Genomic DNA, 17,755 nt, shown 5'->3' with positions numbered 1-17,755 from the left:
TATCTCTGCTTTTTAATATGCTATCTAGGTTGGTCATAACTTTTCTTCCAAGGAGTAAGCATCTTTTAATTTCATGGCTGCAATCACCATCTGCAGTGATTTTGGAACCCCCAAAAATAAAGTCTGACACTGTTTCCATTGTTTCCCCATCTATTTCCCATGAAGTGATGGGACTGGATGCCATGATCTTAGTTTTCTGAATGTTAAGCTTTAAGCCAGCTTTTTCACTCTCCTCTTTCACTTTCATCAAGAGGCTCTTTAGTTCTTCTTCACTTTCTGCCATAAAGGTGGTGTCATCTGCATATCTGAGGTTATTGATATTTCTCCCGGCAATCTTGATTCCAGCTTGTGCTTCTTCCAGCCCAGCATTTCTCATGATGTACTCTGCAATAAGTGAAATAAGCAGGGTGACAATATACAACCTTGATGTACTCCTTTTCCTATTTGGAACCAGTCTATTGGTCCATGTCTAGTACTAACTGTTGCTTCCTAACCTGCATACAGGTTTCTCAAGAGGCAGGTCAGGTGGTCTGGTATTCCCATATCTTGAAGAATTTTCCACAGTTTATTGTGATCCACACAGTCGAAGGCTTTGGCATAGTCAATAAAGCAGAAATAGATGTTTTTCTGGAACTCTCTTGCTTTTTCAGTGATCCAGTGGATGTTGGCAATTTGATCTCTGGTTCCTCTGCCTTTTCTACAACCAGCTTGAACATCTGAAAGTGCACGGTTCACGTATTTCTGAAGCCTGGCTTGGAGAATTTTGAGCATTACTTTGCTAGTGTGTGAGATGAGTGCAATTGTGTGGTGGTTTGAGCATTCTTTGGCATTGCCTTTCTTAGGGATTGGAATGAAAACTGACCTTTTCCATGGAATGAAAACTGGCCACTGCTGAGTTTTCCAAATTTGCTGGCATATTGAGTGCAGCACTTTCACAGTGTCATCTTTTAGGATTTCAAATAGCTCAACTGGAATTCCATCACCTCCACTAGCTTTGTTCATAGTGATGCTTTCTCAGGCCCACTTGACTTCACATTCCAGGATGTCTGGCTCTAAGTGAGTGATCACACCATCATGATTATCTGGGTCATGAAGATCTTTTTTGTACAGTTCTTCTGTGTATTCTTGCCACCTCTTCTTAATACCTTCTGCTTCTGTTAGTTCCATACCATTTCTGTCCTTTATCGAACCCATCTTTGCATGAAATGTTCCCTTGGTATCTCTAATTTTTCTTGAAGAGATCTCTAGTCTTTTCCATTCTGTTGTTTTCCTCTATTTCTTTGCATTGATTGCTGAGGAAGGCTTTCTTATCTCTCCTTGCTATTCTTTGGAACTCTGCATTCAAATGGGAATATCTTTGCTTTTATCCTTTGCTTTTTGCTTCTCTTCTTTTCACAGCTATTTGTAAGGCCTCCTCAGAAAATCATTTTGCCTTTTTGCATTTCTTTTCCATGGAGATGGTCTTGATCCCTGTCTCCTGTACAATGTCATGAACCTTCATCCATAGTTCATCAGGCTCTCTGTCTTTCAGATCTAGTCCCTTAAATCTATTTCTCACTTCCAGTGTATAGTCATAAATGATTTGATTTAGGTCAAATTTACCATTCATTTACCTGAATGGTCTAGTGGCTTTCCCTATTTCTTCAATTTAATTCTGAATTTGGCAATAAGGAGTTCATGAAATGAGCCACAGTCAGTTCCCAGTCTTGTTTTTGCTGACTGTATAGAGCTTCTCCATCTTTGGCTGCAGAGAATATAATCAATATGATTTCAGTGTTGACCATCTGGTGATGTCCATGTGTAGAGTCTTCTCTTGTGTTGTTGGAAGAGGGTGTTTACTATGACCAGTGCATTCTCTTGGCAAAACTCTATTAGCCTTCGCCCTGCTTCATGCTGTACTCCATGGCCAAATTCGCCTGTTACTGCAGGTGTTTCTTGACTTCCTACTTTTGCATTCCAGTCCCCTATAATGAAAAGGACATCTTTTTTGGGTGTTAGTTCTAAAAGGTCTTGTAGTGATACTACAAATGATATTATAGGAAGGGATATTTCAAGTAATTTGAATACAGGACAGTGCTGGACCAATATGAGTTTTCGCCTGAGACTTGGCAAACTTAAAAGAATCTACACAGTGGCTGACGATAATCTAAATGCCTCTCACCTAACAGACATTAATTTCAGTAAAGTAATTTAACACTTATTTGAATTTTATTGGGCAGTAGAAGCTATGGAATAATGAAATAGAGGTCTGATAAGGAAACTAGAGGGAGTTTGCCTTGCACAGTCAGATATAAATTTCATCTTTTCTAATGTTGCTTGCTAATGCTTTTGGTGCAAGTAGATTGTCTAAGAGAGTAATAAGGGGTGCTGAGGTTATGTAAAGATCAAAGAGGATAAAAATAAAGACCATTTTGAGGGATAATTGGAAATATGGTTTATACTTAATGAATACGTATCAAATACACAGAACAGTCAGGCTTCCACTGGGCAGGCAGGGGTTAGAGGGTGGTGTTGGGTGGGTCAGTGTCCCTGACTGGGCAAACATTTGTAAGAAGCAAACATCTTTCAATGGTAAAGCTGCTTGTCAGCTGTGAGTTCTTCCCGGGAACCGGATGTGGCTCCCCACCCTCAATCCCAGCAACTGCCAAAGGTGAAGGCAAGGCTAACATTCCTCTCAAAATAAAATATTTAAAAGTAAACAGAATTTGAGACCAAGATATAGTTATCATTCATCATAGTGAAGACAAGTGCAAATAGTGAAACAATTTGGGGTCAAGAGGTTAAAGTCCTGCAATAAACCACTGTTGATAAATTGGAAAAATGTGTGTCTGTATATTCATATATATAGGGGTAAGGAAAGATGCCTCCATAACCAACATTTTCCAAAGAGAGAACTCAAAGGGAGATGTACAGCAATGGGGTCATTTAAGAATTCTGTTTTCATCTTGGTCCTTCACCTTCTGGAAGGGGCCCTGAGTGATTCACTCATTCAGCTGAATAATAATGGCTATGAAGGCATTGTCATTGCAATTGACCCTAATGTACCAGAAGATGAAACACTCATCCAACATATAGAGGTAAGTCTGAAATGGTAACTATTCATGCTGTTTTGAAAAATTAAGCATAATATATTGATAGAGCAAACATGAGTTCTCTAATTCCAACTGTGTGACACTGGAAAGTTTTTTTTAAATATCTGTGGTTGCATTTCTTCAGCTATAAAATGGAAATAATAACACAACCATTATGATTCTTCTGAGGGAGGAGATAATATATGCAATACATATAATTCAGAGCTTGATATACTGTTGGCACTTACTAAATGATATCTCTACTTCTTGGCTGTAGATGACTTCATTGAAAATTATTTAGTTCTACACCAAGGCAGAGCCAACTATATTTGGCAGATATTATGAAATGTGCAGAGGGTAATTCCTTTGTCTGATTTTACCATTGGTTCCTATCAGAGTCTCCTTTTATTCTCCTGATTAAACCCTCCTTTCCCTGTGATTCTAATATAGGAGTCCAAGATGCAAATCTTAATCTCTGACTTAAGAACAAACCTGACCCTTCCAATGGGAGGAAATCCTACATTTTGCCAGGCCCAACACAAGGTGTCTTCTCAGGGCTGCTGAGCAGCCTCATTTCACTTGTTGCTTCTTCTGTAGGGGGAGGGAAATTAGGGAAGAGGACTCTTCCTGTCCACATAGAGGCATCTAACTGCTGTAAGATGGAGGGACTAGAGAGGTTTTGTACAACAGCAAACAGCAAAGAATAAGAAGGAAATGTCTTATAAAAGCCAAGCCTGAAAAGTGACTGTAGCTCACCCAGAGGTAGTACTGTATAATGGGCAAAAGTACTGGTCTACAAAATGGGGAAAATAATAAATATTTTCCTCACAGGACTTTGTGAGGATTATCAATTCACACATATAAGGGAAGTTGGATGAAGGGTATATGGGAACTCTATACGTTTTTTGCATGTCTCATCTGTAAGTCTAAAATTTTCTCAAAAACTTAGAAGACCTTTAAAAATGTATGCAGAATGCCTGGTACATATTAAGAGCTCAACAAATGGTAGGCAATTCATCAGTCCCCAGGCCTCCTTTTAATCTTAGATGGAAAAGGCTCATCATTTCTTACCAAGCCAAAAGGACTGAGACTTGTTTCTGGGAAAAGTTCCTCTGTGTAAACTCAGAAGCTAATAGTACAAGGGCCCCAAGGGTTGCCTCAAAAGGTTTCTTGCTCTGAACAAGTGAAAACCCAGAAAGAGGAGTTAGGGGAGAGAACTATCTCAACCACCAGAGGAGTTTGGGGTTAGCAAAGTGCAGTGATTGAAGAGGAGGGGAAGTTCACCTGTTCAAACCAGAAGACCATCAGATATTATTGCTATCAGTGAAAGGGAAATCCATGCCTTTTGAAATCTCTAAACAATCAGAAACATTAGGTGAGTCTTTGGTTATCTCTAGTAAGAAGATCAAACCAGTCAATCTTAGGGAAATTAACCCTGAATACTCACTGGAAGGACTGATGCTAAAGCTGAAGCTCCAGTGTTTTGTTCATCTGATGGGAACTGACGACTCATTGGAAAAGTCCTTGATGGTGGGAAAGATTGAGGGCAGAAGGAGAAAAAGGCATCAGAGGAGGAGATGACTGGATGCTATCATGTCCGATGCAATGGACATGAACTTGGGCAAACTTTGAAGATGGTAAGGAACAGGGAGGCCTGGCATGCTGCAGTCCATGAGGTCGCAAAGAGTCAGATATGACTGGTCAACTGAACAACAAACTTAGAAATAGCATTAGCAAAAATGAAGCAGCCACTGGAGCAACAGACAAGGAAAGTTGGGAGAAAAATGTGACCAGCATGTTTCTGTCTCTGGCTGGACAGTGAGCAGTCCTCAGGAACATATGAAAAGGAGCCACAAATGCCTTATCTATAATGACAATGGTAATTTGTATTTATTCGGTGCTTTGGCCATCTGAGGAGAAGAACTGACTCATTTGAAAAGACCCTGATGCTGGGAAAGATTGAAGGTGAGAGGAGAAGGGGATGACAGAGGATGAGATGGTTGGATGGCATCACCGACTCATTGGACATGAGTTTGAGTAAACTCTAGGAGTTGGTGATGGACAGGGAGGCCTGGCTTGCTGCAGTCCGTGGGGTCACAAAGAGTCGGACATGACTGAGCAACTGAACTGAACTGAGAGAAAAAGCAAAAGGACATTCACTTCACTCTCTTTGAGGGTTCCTCCTGAGAAATACACTTCTCACTACTATTATTCAGTTGGTTTTCTGGCATGGTCCTAAACGAGTTGGGTATGAGAGAAGTTGGTTTCCGCAGTTACCTTGTCACAGGAACACTTTTAAGGACAACAGTGTGCTCAAGAGTCCCTGGGTAGTTAATAAAAGTGAATCCCTGTTTGATGTTTCAGATCTGTCAAGGGACCTCATTGTGGGCTTTGCCACCTTGCTGATCATCCCTCAGTTCTCTGCATTTTGGGGAGACTCTCCCCTTGGTGTCCTTGTGTGAGCAGAACCCTCTAAGTCAGTTCTTAAATACCTGCTTCAGCAGGGCCGTCCGAAAGGTACTCCACTCAATACCAGCAGGTGGCGCTGCAGCAGCTCCCCCGACTCTGGCCCGTACTGCGGAAGCGGTGCGAGCACTCTTCATAAAACGGAGTGAGGGTCAAGAAGCTCTCTCCCCCTCGCGCCGCCTTAACACACGCACAGTGGGAGTAGCTGGGGTCTCCTCAATGCATGGGAGCCCAAGCACCTCCTGTCTTGGCACTCCTGGGCAGTTTGCCCCTCATCGTAACCTCTTCATTCACTCATTTGTTCGTTAGTCCCACGAACATTTATTTACAGAGCATTCACATTATGTCAGGTACCAGGAATTCGGTGGTCAACAGTATATTATCCCTGTTCTTCAGGAATTACCAGTGCTTCATATAAATTTCATCCTTAATGTTCTTCAAACCTCAAAAACTCAACTATTTGGATATGAGGTCACTTTCTCAAAATATGAAACAGATGTCAAAGATTCCTCCTTAATGTTTCTAATAAAACATAGCTGCTGCTGCTGCTAGGTCACTTCAGTCGTGTCCGACTCTGCGACCCCATAGACGGCAGCCCACCAGGCTCCCCCGTCCCTGGGATTCTCCAGGCAAGAACACTGGAGTGGGTTGCCATTTCCTTCTCCAATGTGTGGAAGTGAAAAGTGAAAGGGAAGTCGCTCAGTCGTGTCCGACTCTTCGCGACCCCATGGACTGCAGCCTACCAGGCTCCTCCATCCATGGGATTTTCCAGGCAAGAGTACTGGAGTGGGTTGCCATTGCCTTCTCCAAATAAAACATAGAAGACAAGACATTTCATGCTGCTTAGTTATCTTCCTAGGAGACACTGAACATTTACATTTCACAAGTTAAATTGTAATATGATATTCGAACGTAGGAAGTTTTATACTTATTTTTCAACTTTTTGGTGATACTGATTCAATATTTTTATTTAAAAAGTGATACAATATTAAATTTTCCTAGCAGTTGTTCAAAATCTGGCTTTTGTGGTAGAAGGAGAAGCAAATCGTTTTGAGAGCTTTTTTTAAACTAGCAAGGCAACTATTATCATTACCATTTGAAAAGACAGAAACTGAGGCTCAGAGAGATAAATTCCCCTAGTTTATCCCCAAGAAGTAGCAAAACAGGATTTACTCCTGCATCAATACAGAAGTACTATTTTCCCTAATAGTGATGCACTGTCTCTGCTTCTAAGGCCACCCCTAGAATTAGATGTCTAGGCATCAATGTCTCACCTCTCTGGTCTGTTCCAGTAAGGACTCTCCTCCAGCAATGATCTCTTTTTTCCCCTCTTGAATTATATGCTTTGTTTTTTTTCCCCACTAGCACATACATATGTTATAATAGTTCCCATTCAAAACAAAACAAACCTCCCTTGCCCAAAATCTTCCTTCAACTACTGCTTCATTTCTTGATTTCCTTTTAATTTGTAGAAACATTTCTTGACCTGCTGTTTTCATTGCCTCTGCTTCATCACCTCCCACCCTATTGAATTCACTCATATAGAGCTGTCATCTCCATTCCACAAAATGGCTCACTCAGGTTGCCAAATTCATTGCTCAGTTTTTAGTCCTCATCTTCCTTGATTGCTCAGCAGCGTTTAATTCTGATGGCCACTCTCTCCTTCTTGAAATGCTCTCCCATGCCTCCCGATCTCCTTCCCCTGCACCGGCTGCTCCTTCTGAGTTTCCTTTGCTGGCTCTTCCTCTTCCCACTTCTGAATGCTCAGTCTTCAATCTTCTTTCCTCTGTCTACACCCATTTTTGCATTTTTCAGTGATTTTCAGCCCTAATAGTACCAATTTCCCTTTCTATATTAAATATCTTGTAATATCCCTTCTACTGTCTTGTCATGATGCATTTCAGGGAAACAGGCATTTATAATTTAACACTACAGCTCTTTTTCTTTAGGGAAATAAAGTTAGGCATAATTTGAAAAGAGATTATATACTTATGCCACTTCGTTGTATCTAGTACTTAGTATTATACTAAAAACAAACACTATCATAACATTTGGGCTTCCCTGGTAGCTCCGTGGTTAAGAATCCGCCTATCAATGTAGGAGACTAGGATTCGATCCCTGGGTCAGGAAGATCCCCTGGAGAAGGAAATAGCAACCCACTCCAGTATTCTCGCCTAGAGAATACCATGGACAGAGGAGCCTGACCTTGCTACAGTCCATAGGGTCACAAAGAGTCAGATACGACTTAGCAACTAAACAACAACAATACAATTATTACAGGAGGTGTTGAAGTTGTATTTATTTTAATTTGAGTTTCTTTTCACTACTACTTGGTGTGAGATGTTGAGACTAATACTCTCTAATTCTGTTTCTCCTTTAAAGGTTCATTGATCTTTAAAGGATCGTATGAAATGAAACTAAGAGCTAATATTTAATAAGCATTTGTGCTAACTAAACATGGTTCCAAATGCTTTCTTGACTTCATTTGATCCTCACAACAACCTTATGGGCTGCTCTCTGTAATATTTTCCATCTTATAAATGGGGAAACAGGCTCAAGAGCAGTTTAGGACATTTCTTTTTTCTCTTTGGCCACACCAGGTGGCTTGTGGGATCCTAGTCCCCCAGCCAGGGATGGAACCCAGTCCCCAGCAGTGAAAGTGCCGACTCCTAACCTTTGGATCACCAGGGAATTCTCTCAGGGAAATTTCTGATGTCCCACCATAAGTGGTGAGCCAGGATTAGCGCCTGCTTCTGAAGTCTTCATTGTCAACTATTATACTGTGACACAGAGCATGCAGTAAAAATATCAAAAAAGGCTAGCTACTATTATTAACAAAATAATCTCCTTTTCTTAGCTCAATAAGCCAGTTTCTGGAAATGTGAAATACAATTATAAATTGGAATAATTGGTGATTTCATCTTTTTTTCTGTCATTAAGCATGCTTCTTTATATTTTATTCTCCACCCCCCCAGGATATGGTGACCGATGCATCTCCATATCTGTTTGAAGCTACAGAAAAAAGATTCTACTTCAAAAATGTTGCCATTTTGATTCCTGAAAATTGGAAAACAAAACCTGAATATGTGAAACCCAAACTTGAGACCTACAAAAATGTAAGAATATTAACTTCTTTTTTCAAATTTAGTTTTATTTTGTGACTTAGATTCTTTTATCAAAATATTCTAGAATCAAATAAAATTGTTTCAGTAGAGTCTGCTGTGAATAAGGTCAGTTTATTTGCTGAAATTTTCTAATGATGAAAAATTTTTCTTAAATTTCAGGCTGATGTTCTGGTTGCTGAACCTAATCCACCAGGTAACGATGGACCTTATACTGAGCAGATGGGAGGTTGTGGAGAAAAGGGTGATAGAATTTATCTCACTCCTGACTTCCTAGCTGGAAAAAAGTTGCCTCAGTATGGACCACAAGGTATGGGTAGAGATGAAATATTCTGCTATGTAATAATTTAATAATTTTACTATGTTGCAAATAGATCAACAATAGCATTATCTTTCTGAATAAGAACATAAAAGCCAAATAGACTATTATAGCCTGCTTTTTTCACATAAAACAGATTCAGAATAGTGCATTTTTCAGTTAGAGATTTATTTTATTCATATCCTGCAAATATATGTGTATAAATGTAATATTTTTAATTTTCAGATACTCAGTTATCAGATAATAACTCTGATTAAATAGTTTAATTAATGTGATGTTAGGTTCCTATGGTTCTGTGGGAAGACACCTGAACAAATTAAATCTCCTGTCTGCAATTCAGGTATGGCCAAAACATATGGCAGACACATAATGTTTTCAGACTTTAATGTGCATTCAGATTATAAATGGATTGTTAAAATGATTTTGATTCAGTAGGTGTGGGGTAGGACTCAAGGATCTGCATTTTAACAGGCTCCCAGGTGATGCTGATACTGCCTGACCTTGGACCACACTTTGAGTACCAGACAGAATAGCCTTGATGTTCAGCTCTGACAAATATCTGACTAAAGAAAAAAAGTCAACATTTCCTTCACAAAATATCATTTATCATTTTCATATGAACCAAACAGAGCAATCTTGGGATAAAATATTAAAAGAAATCAGCAGTGGCATATATACAATATGTACTTTTCAAGGATAATAAAGTGTGATTAATATTAACTAATTAGGTTAACTAACAACTAGGTTTCTTTATTATCTTAAAAATATTAGAACCACTACAATATTGTAAAGTAATTAGCCTCCAACTAATAAAAACAAATGAAAAAAAAATATTAGAACCATTTTAATTTTTTTCCTTTAAATAGGCAAGGCAGAGAAAACAAGCAAACAAAAGAGCGTTGCTGCCTGCATGTCCCACCCCAAACACACTAGAGCACTTTTACAGACCTTAACAGAGAGGATTGTCTAACCAACACACCTCTTTTACAACATCTCCATAACGGAAACAGAAAATTCCCAACGTATGGCTCAATAACTATGTGTTGAATTGATTTACTTACCAATTGATTGATTTACTTATCAGCTTAAGCTGTTCCTTCCCACTCCTGAGCCCACTCCAGTCATCAAGATCACCTTATACAATGCCATTCCTTTATACTTTCTCCTTTTTGTATCCTGACTCCATGACTACTCCTTCACAATCTCCCCTATCTTTAAGAGGCCATCAGTTATTCCTCAACGCCTAGAGCAACCTAAAATCCTTAATGTGAGATACCAGGGCTTACTAAACATGCACCTCCTCGCTTAATCCTCCGAATTCAGCCTACCTTGGAATTTACATTTCAGAAAAACTGACCGGTACATAGGTCACTAATATTCATCCAAATATAACAAATTTACTAAGTACCAATTAAGTTCTAGATTAATTAAGTTCTAGACAATATGGGCCAAGACATGACAAGGAAGTCATGGTACCTGTTTTCATGGAGACGAGAGTCTATAGTGAGAGACTGGCAAATAAACAATGACAATATAACATGACAAATGCCATAATGGAATATAATGAAAGTGAAAAAGGAGGGGTACCTGAATTAGTTTGAGGATGTCAGAGAAGGCTTCTATCTGGATATAAGCTTAATTTTGAAAGAAGAGTAGGAGTTATCTACCAGTCAGAGATAGGGAGGTTGTATTCCAAGCAGAGGAAAAATATGTAAAAATGATCAGAGATGAGCAAGAATATGGTGTGACTCTCGAAACTAAAAGGGGTTCAGGAATCCATTGTCATTATGGAGTTCTTGAAGTGGGTGGAGAACAGCAAGAAATATGGCTGCCTAGAGGAACAAGGCCTGAATCATCAGGGACCTTGTATGCATGTTGAAAAGTTAACTTAACCCCTAGCACCAAGGGTAAGTCATTGAAGACTGGAGGCATGGAGCCAGCTGGGTGAGTGTCACAGTAGTTCAGGAGTAAGTGGCGATGAGACGGGCAGGGTGAGAATAGGTCAAAGCAAAAAGGCCGATGTGGAGTAGGCAGACCTTGAGATCTGTCCACATTTGGGTCATTAGGAAGAAGGACCTTCTTGGCTGCCCTAGGTCAGCCTGTGCTGATCTCCATCATTACACTTGCACCCCTAAAGATTTTAGTTATCTAAAATGATGTGTGTCATCTGCTAGACCATGAGATATGTTAGCACAGGGCACTTGTTTTACCTTTGAATGAATAGCTTCCTGGTACTTACTAAGTGCCTGATTAGCACTTGATAATCCAAAATAAGTAGCCATATTTATAGAAATGTACAATTGTCATATCAAATTAAATCTTTAACTTAAAAAAGCAAAGCATAATAATTTTCAGAAGAATCACTTTCTCTGAATTTAAGAGGGTAATTTTGCCATTCTTATTGTAATTAGGTGTTTAAAACATTTTTTCACAGGAAGGGCATTTGTCCATGAATGGGCTCATCTACGATGGGGAGTATTTAATGAGTATAATAATGACCAGAAATTCTACCTATCCAAAAGAAAACTCAAACCAGTAATGTATGTATATTTTGATTAATTTTCCCAAACTGTTTTAAATTGCAACCAATTTTGTCTTGAATTGAATATTTTTAAAATATCAGCCTTTTATCATATTTTCCTCTTTCATTCTTAGTGTCTTCTCTTTCAGCTTCCCATAAAACTACTACTTTTGTTCACTTTACAAGTGCCTTAGATGAATTCTCTACTCTGCAACCATAAATCATTTGCCTCTTTGTGTGTGTGTGTACAACTAGAAGAAATTCATAGGTTCTACGTTCAGGATCTCCATCTTCCTGTCTCATAATCAGAGACAAAAAGCTTCAGTGCCTTGCAGGTAGAATAGTATCTGTGTGAACTATATCAGAATGAATGGGTCTGAGAGACACTGGTGAACTTAGCTGAAAGACAGTCCAAACATTAAAACAAAACAAAATCTCTCCCAATTTGAATAAAACCCTGTATGGTGTCAGTAGAAAGCAAACCAAATACTTAGAAAGTACCCTGGCAAAAAAAAAAAAAAAAAGTACCCTGGCTTCTGTAATTTTATAGGTAAGTTCTTGGAATAAAAAGTTTCAGGGAATAAACTGCTTTTGTACAAATATAAAGGATAGGGAGCTTCCCAATTCATTTTAGACAAGTGGCATAATTCAGATACTAAAACCCGACATATGGGATGCATAAGAATTGTGTAGATACAGCTTTCCAAAAAGATTACAAATAAAAGCATAGTAAGTCACACCTGGACTAATATTATATAGGAATAACAAACACACCAAGGCCAAGAAGGATATCTTCCAGATATCAGAAAATGCTATGATAATAGGTAAGTAATTAATATAGTATATCAAGGAAAAAAGAAAATTATTCCAACAGATTCTGAAAAGGAATTTGATAAGCTTGCACATTTATACCTCAGTTGAAAACAACAGCCTCTTTTAAAAGACTAGAGCTGGGGCAACACCGCTCTTCACTTTTGCTTCTAGTTCTACTCCCATGATGGTTCTTTAAGGAGATGCACTCAGCTTTGGTTTGGTTACTGTCTACCCAGCACAGTTTCCAAAGGAAGCTGCATGAAATTCAGAACTCTGCCTTGGCTTCCCCTTTCTCCCATAGCAGCATCACTGCTTTCTGCTTTCCCTTTTCTTTAGTATACTCAAATTCTGTCATTTGACATTTTCTCTCCTCTTATGTCACTTTATGTATAAAAAGATACTAAGTACCTCCCAGAGCCACACACAGTCTACCCGATTCCTTTGGCTTGTTCCCTCCACACACTATAGAATCCATTCCCCAGTGTCACTCTGTCGATGAGATCATGTTAAGTGAACCTCTCAAATCTCAGCCCACAGATGACATTCAGCCCTGACATCTGCCTTTCCCACTTCTTGCTATGCTTCCAGATAGAAACTATATTCCCCTTGAGAGAAAAGCTGGTTAGTATATATTCTTTCTAAGGGATATTCTAAAAAGTATCTATACATCATTTTCATCCTTCCACAGATAACATTTTGCAAAACTGACATAATTACCATGTCCTCTTAACAATAAATTTTGTTATAACATACAAATAGCATTTATTGCTTATCTACCAATTCTTTATTACTTCTAAGACTTAGAAACAACTACAGAAATGACAGTATTACCCATAATAGAAGGCTTCCTTAATATGAAGCAGAACATCAATTGAAAGCCAACTGCCTACATAATATTTAACAGGGAATAACTAAACATTCCCAGGAATATGATAAGAATGGGAACTACTAGAAATTATCATTTTTAGAAAGTTGTAGCCAATGCAATAATGTGTTGGGAAGGTTAAAAAAACAGGGGCTACTAGAATGAGAGAGAAAAAATTGCTTCTAGGCAGATGATAAAGTGATCCACTTTGAAAGCCTGAAGGGAAAAAGAGAAATTAAAATTGACAAGAGAAGTCAATAAGGCAACCAGATATATTTGAAGAAAACTCTAAGAAATGTGAAAGTTACATCTGAAGAAAACCATAACACAAAATCCTTCTAAAGAACTTAAAAGAAAATTAAGATTAACTGAGATATTTTAAATTCATGGAATATTTAAATTCAATCCAAATTAATATATAGGTCTTATGAAACTCTAGTCAAAACATTTCTATTTTTACCTCATTTTAAAGACCCTGAGCTTATCCAGTAGATAGTAGCTGCAAACATTTTTTGAAAAAGGATAATAATAAAGGAAAATTTTCTTGTTGAATTTTAAATATACAATAAAGCTACATTAATTAAAACAATGCAAACTAGTAGACTCACAATAATTTACTATTTGATATAGCTAGAATTATAAATCCACAAGGAAAGACAAGATTTCTTTAGATGTCAGGACAATTTTTAACTATGTGAGGAAAAAATTAATAGACTCTCTTTCAACTGGATAAACTTATTCAATATAAAAAAATAAAACCATGATGAAAACTAGAAGTATATTAATAAATATCAAATTCCTAAATGGTGAATGTCTTTCTATGCATTCAAGAGTTGAAAAAAGACATAACTAAAAGAATGATAAATTTGACTACATATAAATTAAAAACTTTATGGCATATAAATCAAACATAAACTAAATTAAAAATAAAAAACAGAAAAATATGTTTGCAAATCTTTGAAAAACAGCCTTTTAAAAGCTTAACATTATAACAGATAAAAGAAAACAATAACACCCTAATAGAAAAATAGACACAAGAGAAAATAATCTATATAAAAGAAGAAATAAAAATGGCCAGTAAAAATGTAAAAATGTTAAGACATTAGTAGTCAAAGAGGTGCAGATTTGACAAAAATGATAATCGTTTATTACCTAGTACTAGTGCCTGTCAGTGGGATTGTTGCAGGAAGGGGGACCCCTTCCAGGGCCCGAAACTGGGCTCTTGTCTAACACCTGGAGATGAATTGTCCGAGGAGATGCATGTGCTGACAAAGCAAGAGATTTTATTGGGGAAGGGCACCCGGCTGGAGAGCAGTAGGATAAGGGAACCCAGGAGAACTGCTCTGTCACATGGCTTGCAGTTGCGGGTTTTATGGTGATGGAATTAGTTTCCAGGTTGTCTTTAGCAAATCATTCTGACTCAGAGTCCTTCCTGGTGGTGCACGCCTTGTTCAGCCAAGATGGATGCCAGAGAGAAGGATTCTGGGAGGTGGTTGGACAGGTGGTGTCTCCTTTTGACTTTTCCTGAGCTCTTCTGGTTGGTGGTGGCTTATTAGTTTTGTGTTCCTTACCAGGACCTCCTGTCATAAAGCAACTCATGCAAATGGTTACTATGATGCCTGGCCAGGGTGGATGGTTTCAGTTAGTGTGATTCTCCTAACAGGATGAGTGCTTTCATTGATGGTTATCAGAGAAATAAACTAGAATAACCTTCCTGGAAAGCAATTTGATGACACATGTCAAATCTCTAAAATTCTTTCCTATTTCTTGATCTACTAATCTTATGTTTAGCAATCCATTTTAAAGGAAATATAGAATGAGCTCTATCAACAGGCTTTAAAATGTTCAAATTTCTGAATCTGACCATTTATTCTGGGTGTCAGTCATAGCAAGCTTGGAAATAGAGTCAAAACGTTATGCACCAATTTCATTTATTCACAGAAGTTTTATTTTTAGCACTGAAAAATTCATGGAGGAAAAAAATTAAGTAAATTAGGCTAAATTCACATTGTAATTTCAAAATGTGAAGTTATTAAAATCACATTTTGAAAGAATGTTATGAATTATAATAATACATTACAATTTAAATGTACTGAAATACTAAGTTTTATAAGATCAGGCAGTAAAGCTATACATAGAATGTTATGCTGATACATAGAGAAGGAAATGCTTTAGTACATTAATAATAGTTTATCTCTGACAGTGGGATATGATTTTTTCTTCTCTTCTTTATACTCTTCCTAGTTTCCAAATTTCCCATGTTCATATGTTTTTTATATACTCAAAAAATAAGATGTGGGGGAAAAGTACTCCATTCACAATAGTGACAAACTCATAAGCATATAAATAAAAATCTAAAATACCTATATAAACACACAAGAACTATGCAAAAAGTGTATGACATAAACCAGCTGGATCAAAACAAACAAACAAATAAACAAATGTCAGCAAAACTTTCTAGAGAAACGAAAGAAGCTCTTGATTTTCTAGGAATGAGAGGACCAGATTAGGAAGTGCCTTAGGACTTTGATCCTTATTAATTCTTAACAGTGGCTGTAAGACAGCCTTAGCTTTTCTGCTGCATAGAAACACATTCTGATATCATTTTGGGAACCCCTCAGATACTTTCTGATAAACAAAATTACTCTGATGAGAATTTGATAATTTTAATACTTAAGGTGATACATTTATTTCTTAAATTATAAAGGGAAATTATAAACAATGCTGTCTGTAGAAACTGACCAGAGTCCAACACTTTGAAATTATCATTTCACTTAAATGTCTAACCTGCAGATGTTCAGAAGATATTACTGGTAAAACTGTAATACAGAAGTGTCAAGGAGGAAGCTGTGTCACTCAACCATGCAAAACTGACAGAAAAACAGGACTGTATGAAGAAGGATGTGAATTCATACCTCAACAGAGTAACAATGATAAGGCTTCCATAATGTACTCACAAAGTATTGATACTGTAAGTGCCATATCCTTTTTCTTCTTTTTTTCTTGACATGAATTTAGTGAGGTTTTTATCCCAGATGATGCAAGAGAGGGTGAAATGTTAGGAAGTCAGGTATCAGTATCAGTATCAGTTCAGTTGCTCAGTCAAGTCCAACTCTTTGCGACCCCATGAACCGCAGCACGCCAAGCCTCCCTATCCATCACCAACTCCCGAAGTTTACCCAAACTCATGTCCATTGAGTCGGTGATGCCATCCAACCATCTCATCCTCTGTCCTCCCCTTCTCCTCCTGCCTTCAATCTTTCCCAACATTAGGGTCTTTTTAAATGAGTCAGCTCTTCACATGACGTGGCCAAAATATTGGAGTTTCAGCTTCAACATCTGTCCGTCCAATGAACACGCAGGACTGATTTCCTTTAGAATGGACTGGTTGGACTGGTTGGATCTCCTTGAAGTCCAAAGGACTCTCAAGAGTCTTTTCCAACACCACAGTTCAAAAGCATTAATTCTTCTGGGCAAAGCTTTCTTTGTAGTCCAACTCTCACATCCATACATGACTACTAGAAAAACCATAGCCTTGACTAGACAGACCTTTATTGACAAAGCAATGTCTCTGCTTTTTAATATGCTGTCTAGGTTAGTCATAACTATCCTTCCAAGGAGTATGCATCTTTTAATTTCATGGCTGAAATCACCATCTGCAGGGATTCTGGAGGCCAAAAAATAAAGTCAGCCACTGTTTCCCATCTATTTCCCATGAAGTAATGGGACTGGATGCCATGATCTTAGTTTTCTGAATGTTGAGCTTTAAGCCAACTTTCTCACTATCCTCTTTCACTTTCATCAAGAGGCTCTTTAGTTCTTCACTTTCTGCCATAAGGGTGGTGTCATCTGCATATCTGAGGTTATTGATATTTCTTCCAGCAATCTTGATTCCAGCTTGTACTTCATCCAGCAAAGCATTTCTCATGATGTACTCTGCATATAGCTTAAATAAGCAGGGTGACAATATACAGCCTTGATGTAGTGCTTTTCCTATTTAGAATCAGTCTGTTGTTCCATGTCCAGTTCTAACTGTTCTTTCCTGACCTGCATACAGGTTTCTCAAGAGGCAGGTCAGGTGGTCTTGTATTCCTATCTCTTTCAAAATTTTCCACAGTTTATTGTGATCCACACAGTCAAAGGCTTTGGCATAGTCAATAAAGCAGAAATAGATATTTTTCTGGAACTCTCTTGCTTTTTTGATGATCCAGTGAATGTTGGCAATTTGATCTCTGGCTCCTCTGCCTTTTCTAAAACCAGCTTGAACATCTGGAAGTTCACAGTTCACGTATTGCTGACTCCTGGCTTGGAGAATTTTGAGCATTACTTTACCAGCATGTGAGATGAGTGCAATTGTGTGGTAGTTTGAGCATTCTTTGGCATTGCCTTTCTTTGGGATTGGAATGAAAAGTGATGTTTTCTAGTCCTGTGGCCACTGTTGAGTTTTCCAAATTTGCTGACATATTGAATGAAGCACTTTCACAGCATCATCTTTTAGGATTTTAAATATTTCAACTGGAATAGCATCACCTCCACTAGCTTTGTTCATAGTGATACTTCCTAAGGCCCACATGACTT

At 38.1% G+C, this 17,755-nt stretch overlaps 1 protein-coding gene across 1 annotated transcript in view; it reads left to right on the top strand.

The window, feature by feature from the left end:
* Positions 1 to 2,863: 2,863 nt before the first annotated feature.
* CLCA1 (chloride channel accessory 1) overlaps positions 2,864 to 17,755 on the top strand; it is a 34,943-nt gene continuing 20,051 nt past the window's right edge. Inside the window, exons 1-5 of the mRNA XM_043460773.1 lie at positions 2,864 to 3,077; positions 8,513 to 8,653; positions 8,822 to 8,969; positions 11,413 to 11,518; positions 15,971 to 16,148. Coding sequence (XP_043316708.1) covers positions 2,916 to 3,077; positions 8,513 to 8,653; positions 8,822 to 8,969; positions 11,413 to 11,518; positions 15,971 to 16,148 — 735 coding nt within the window. The 5' untranslated portion in view covers positions 2,864 to 2,915. The remainder of the gene's footprint in view (positions 3,078 to 8,512; positions 8,654 to 8,821; positions 8,970 to 11,412; positions 11,519 to 15,970; positions 16,149 to 17,755) is intronic.

The sequence above is a fragment of the Cervus canadensis genome, chromosome 2 (assembly GCF_019320065.1).
Source record: "Cervus canadensis isolate Bull #8, Minnesota chromosome 2, ASM1932006v1, whole genome shotgun sequence".
Lineage (NCBI taxonomy): Eukaryota > Metazoa > Chordata > Mammalia > Artiodactyla > Cervidae > Cervus > Cervus canadensis.
The sequence above is the reverse complement of the archived record's forward strand: the minus strand, read 5'-3'. Positions and strand labels throughout refer to the sequence as shown.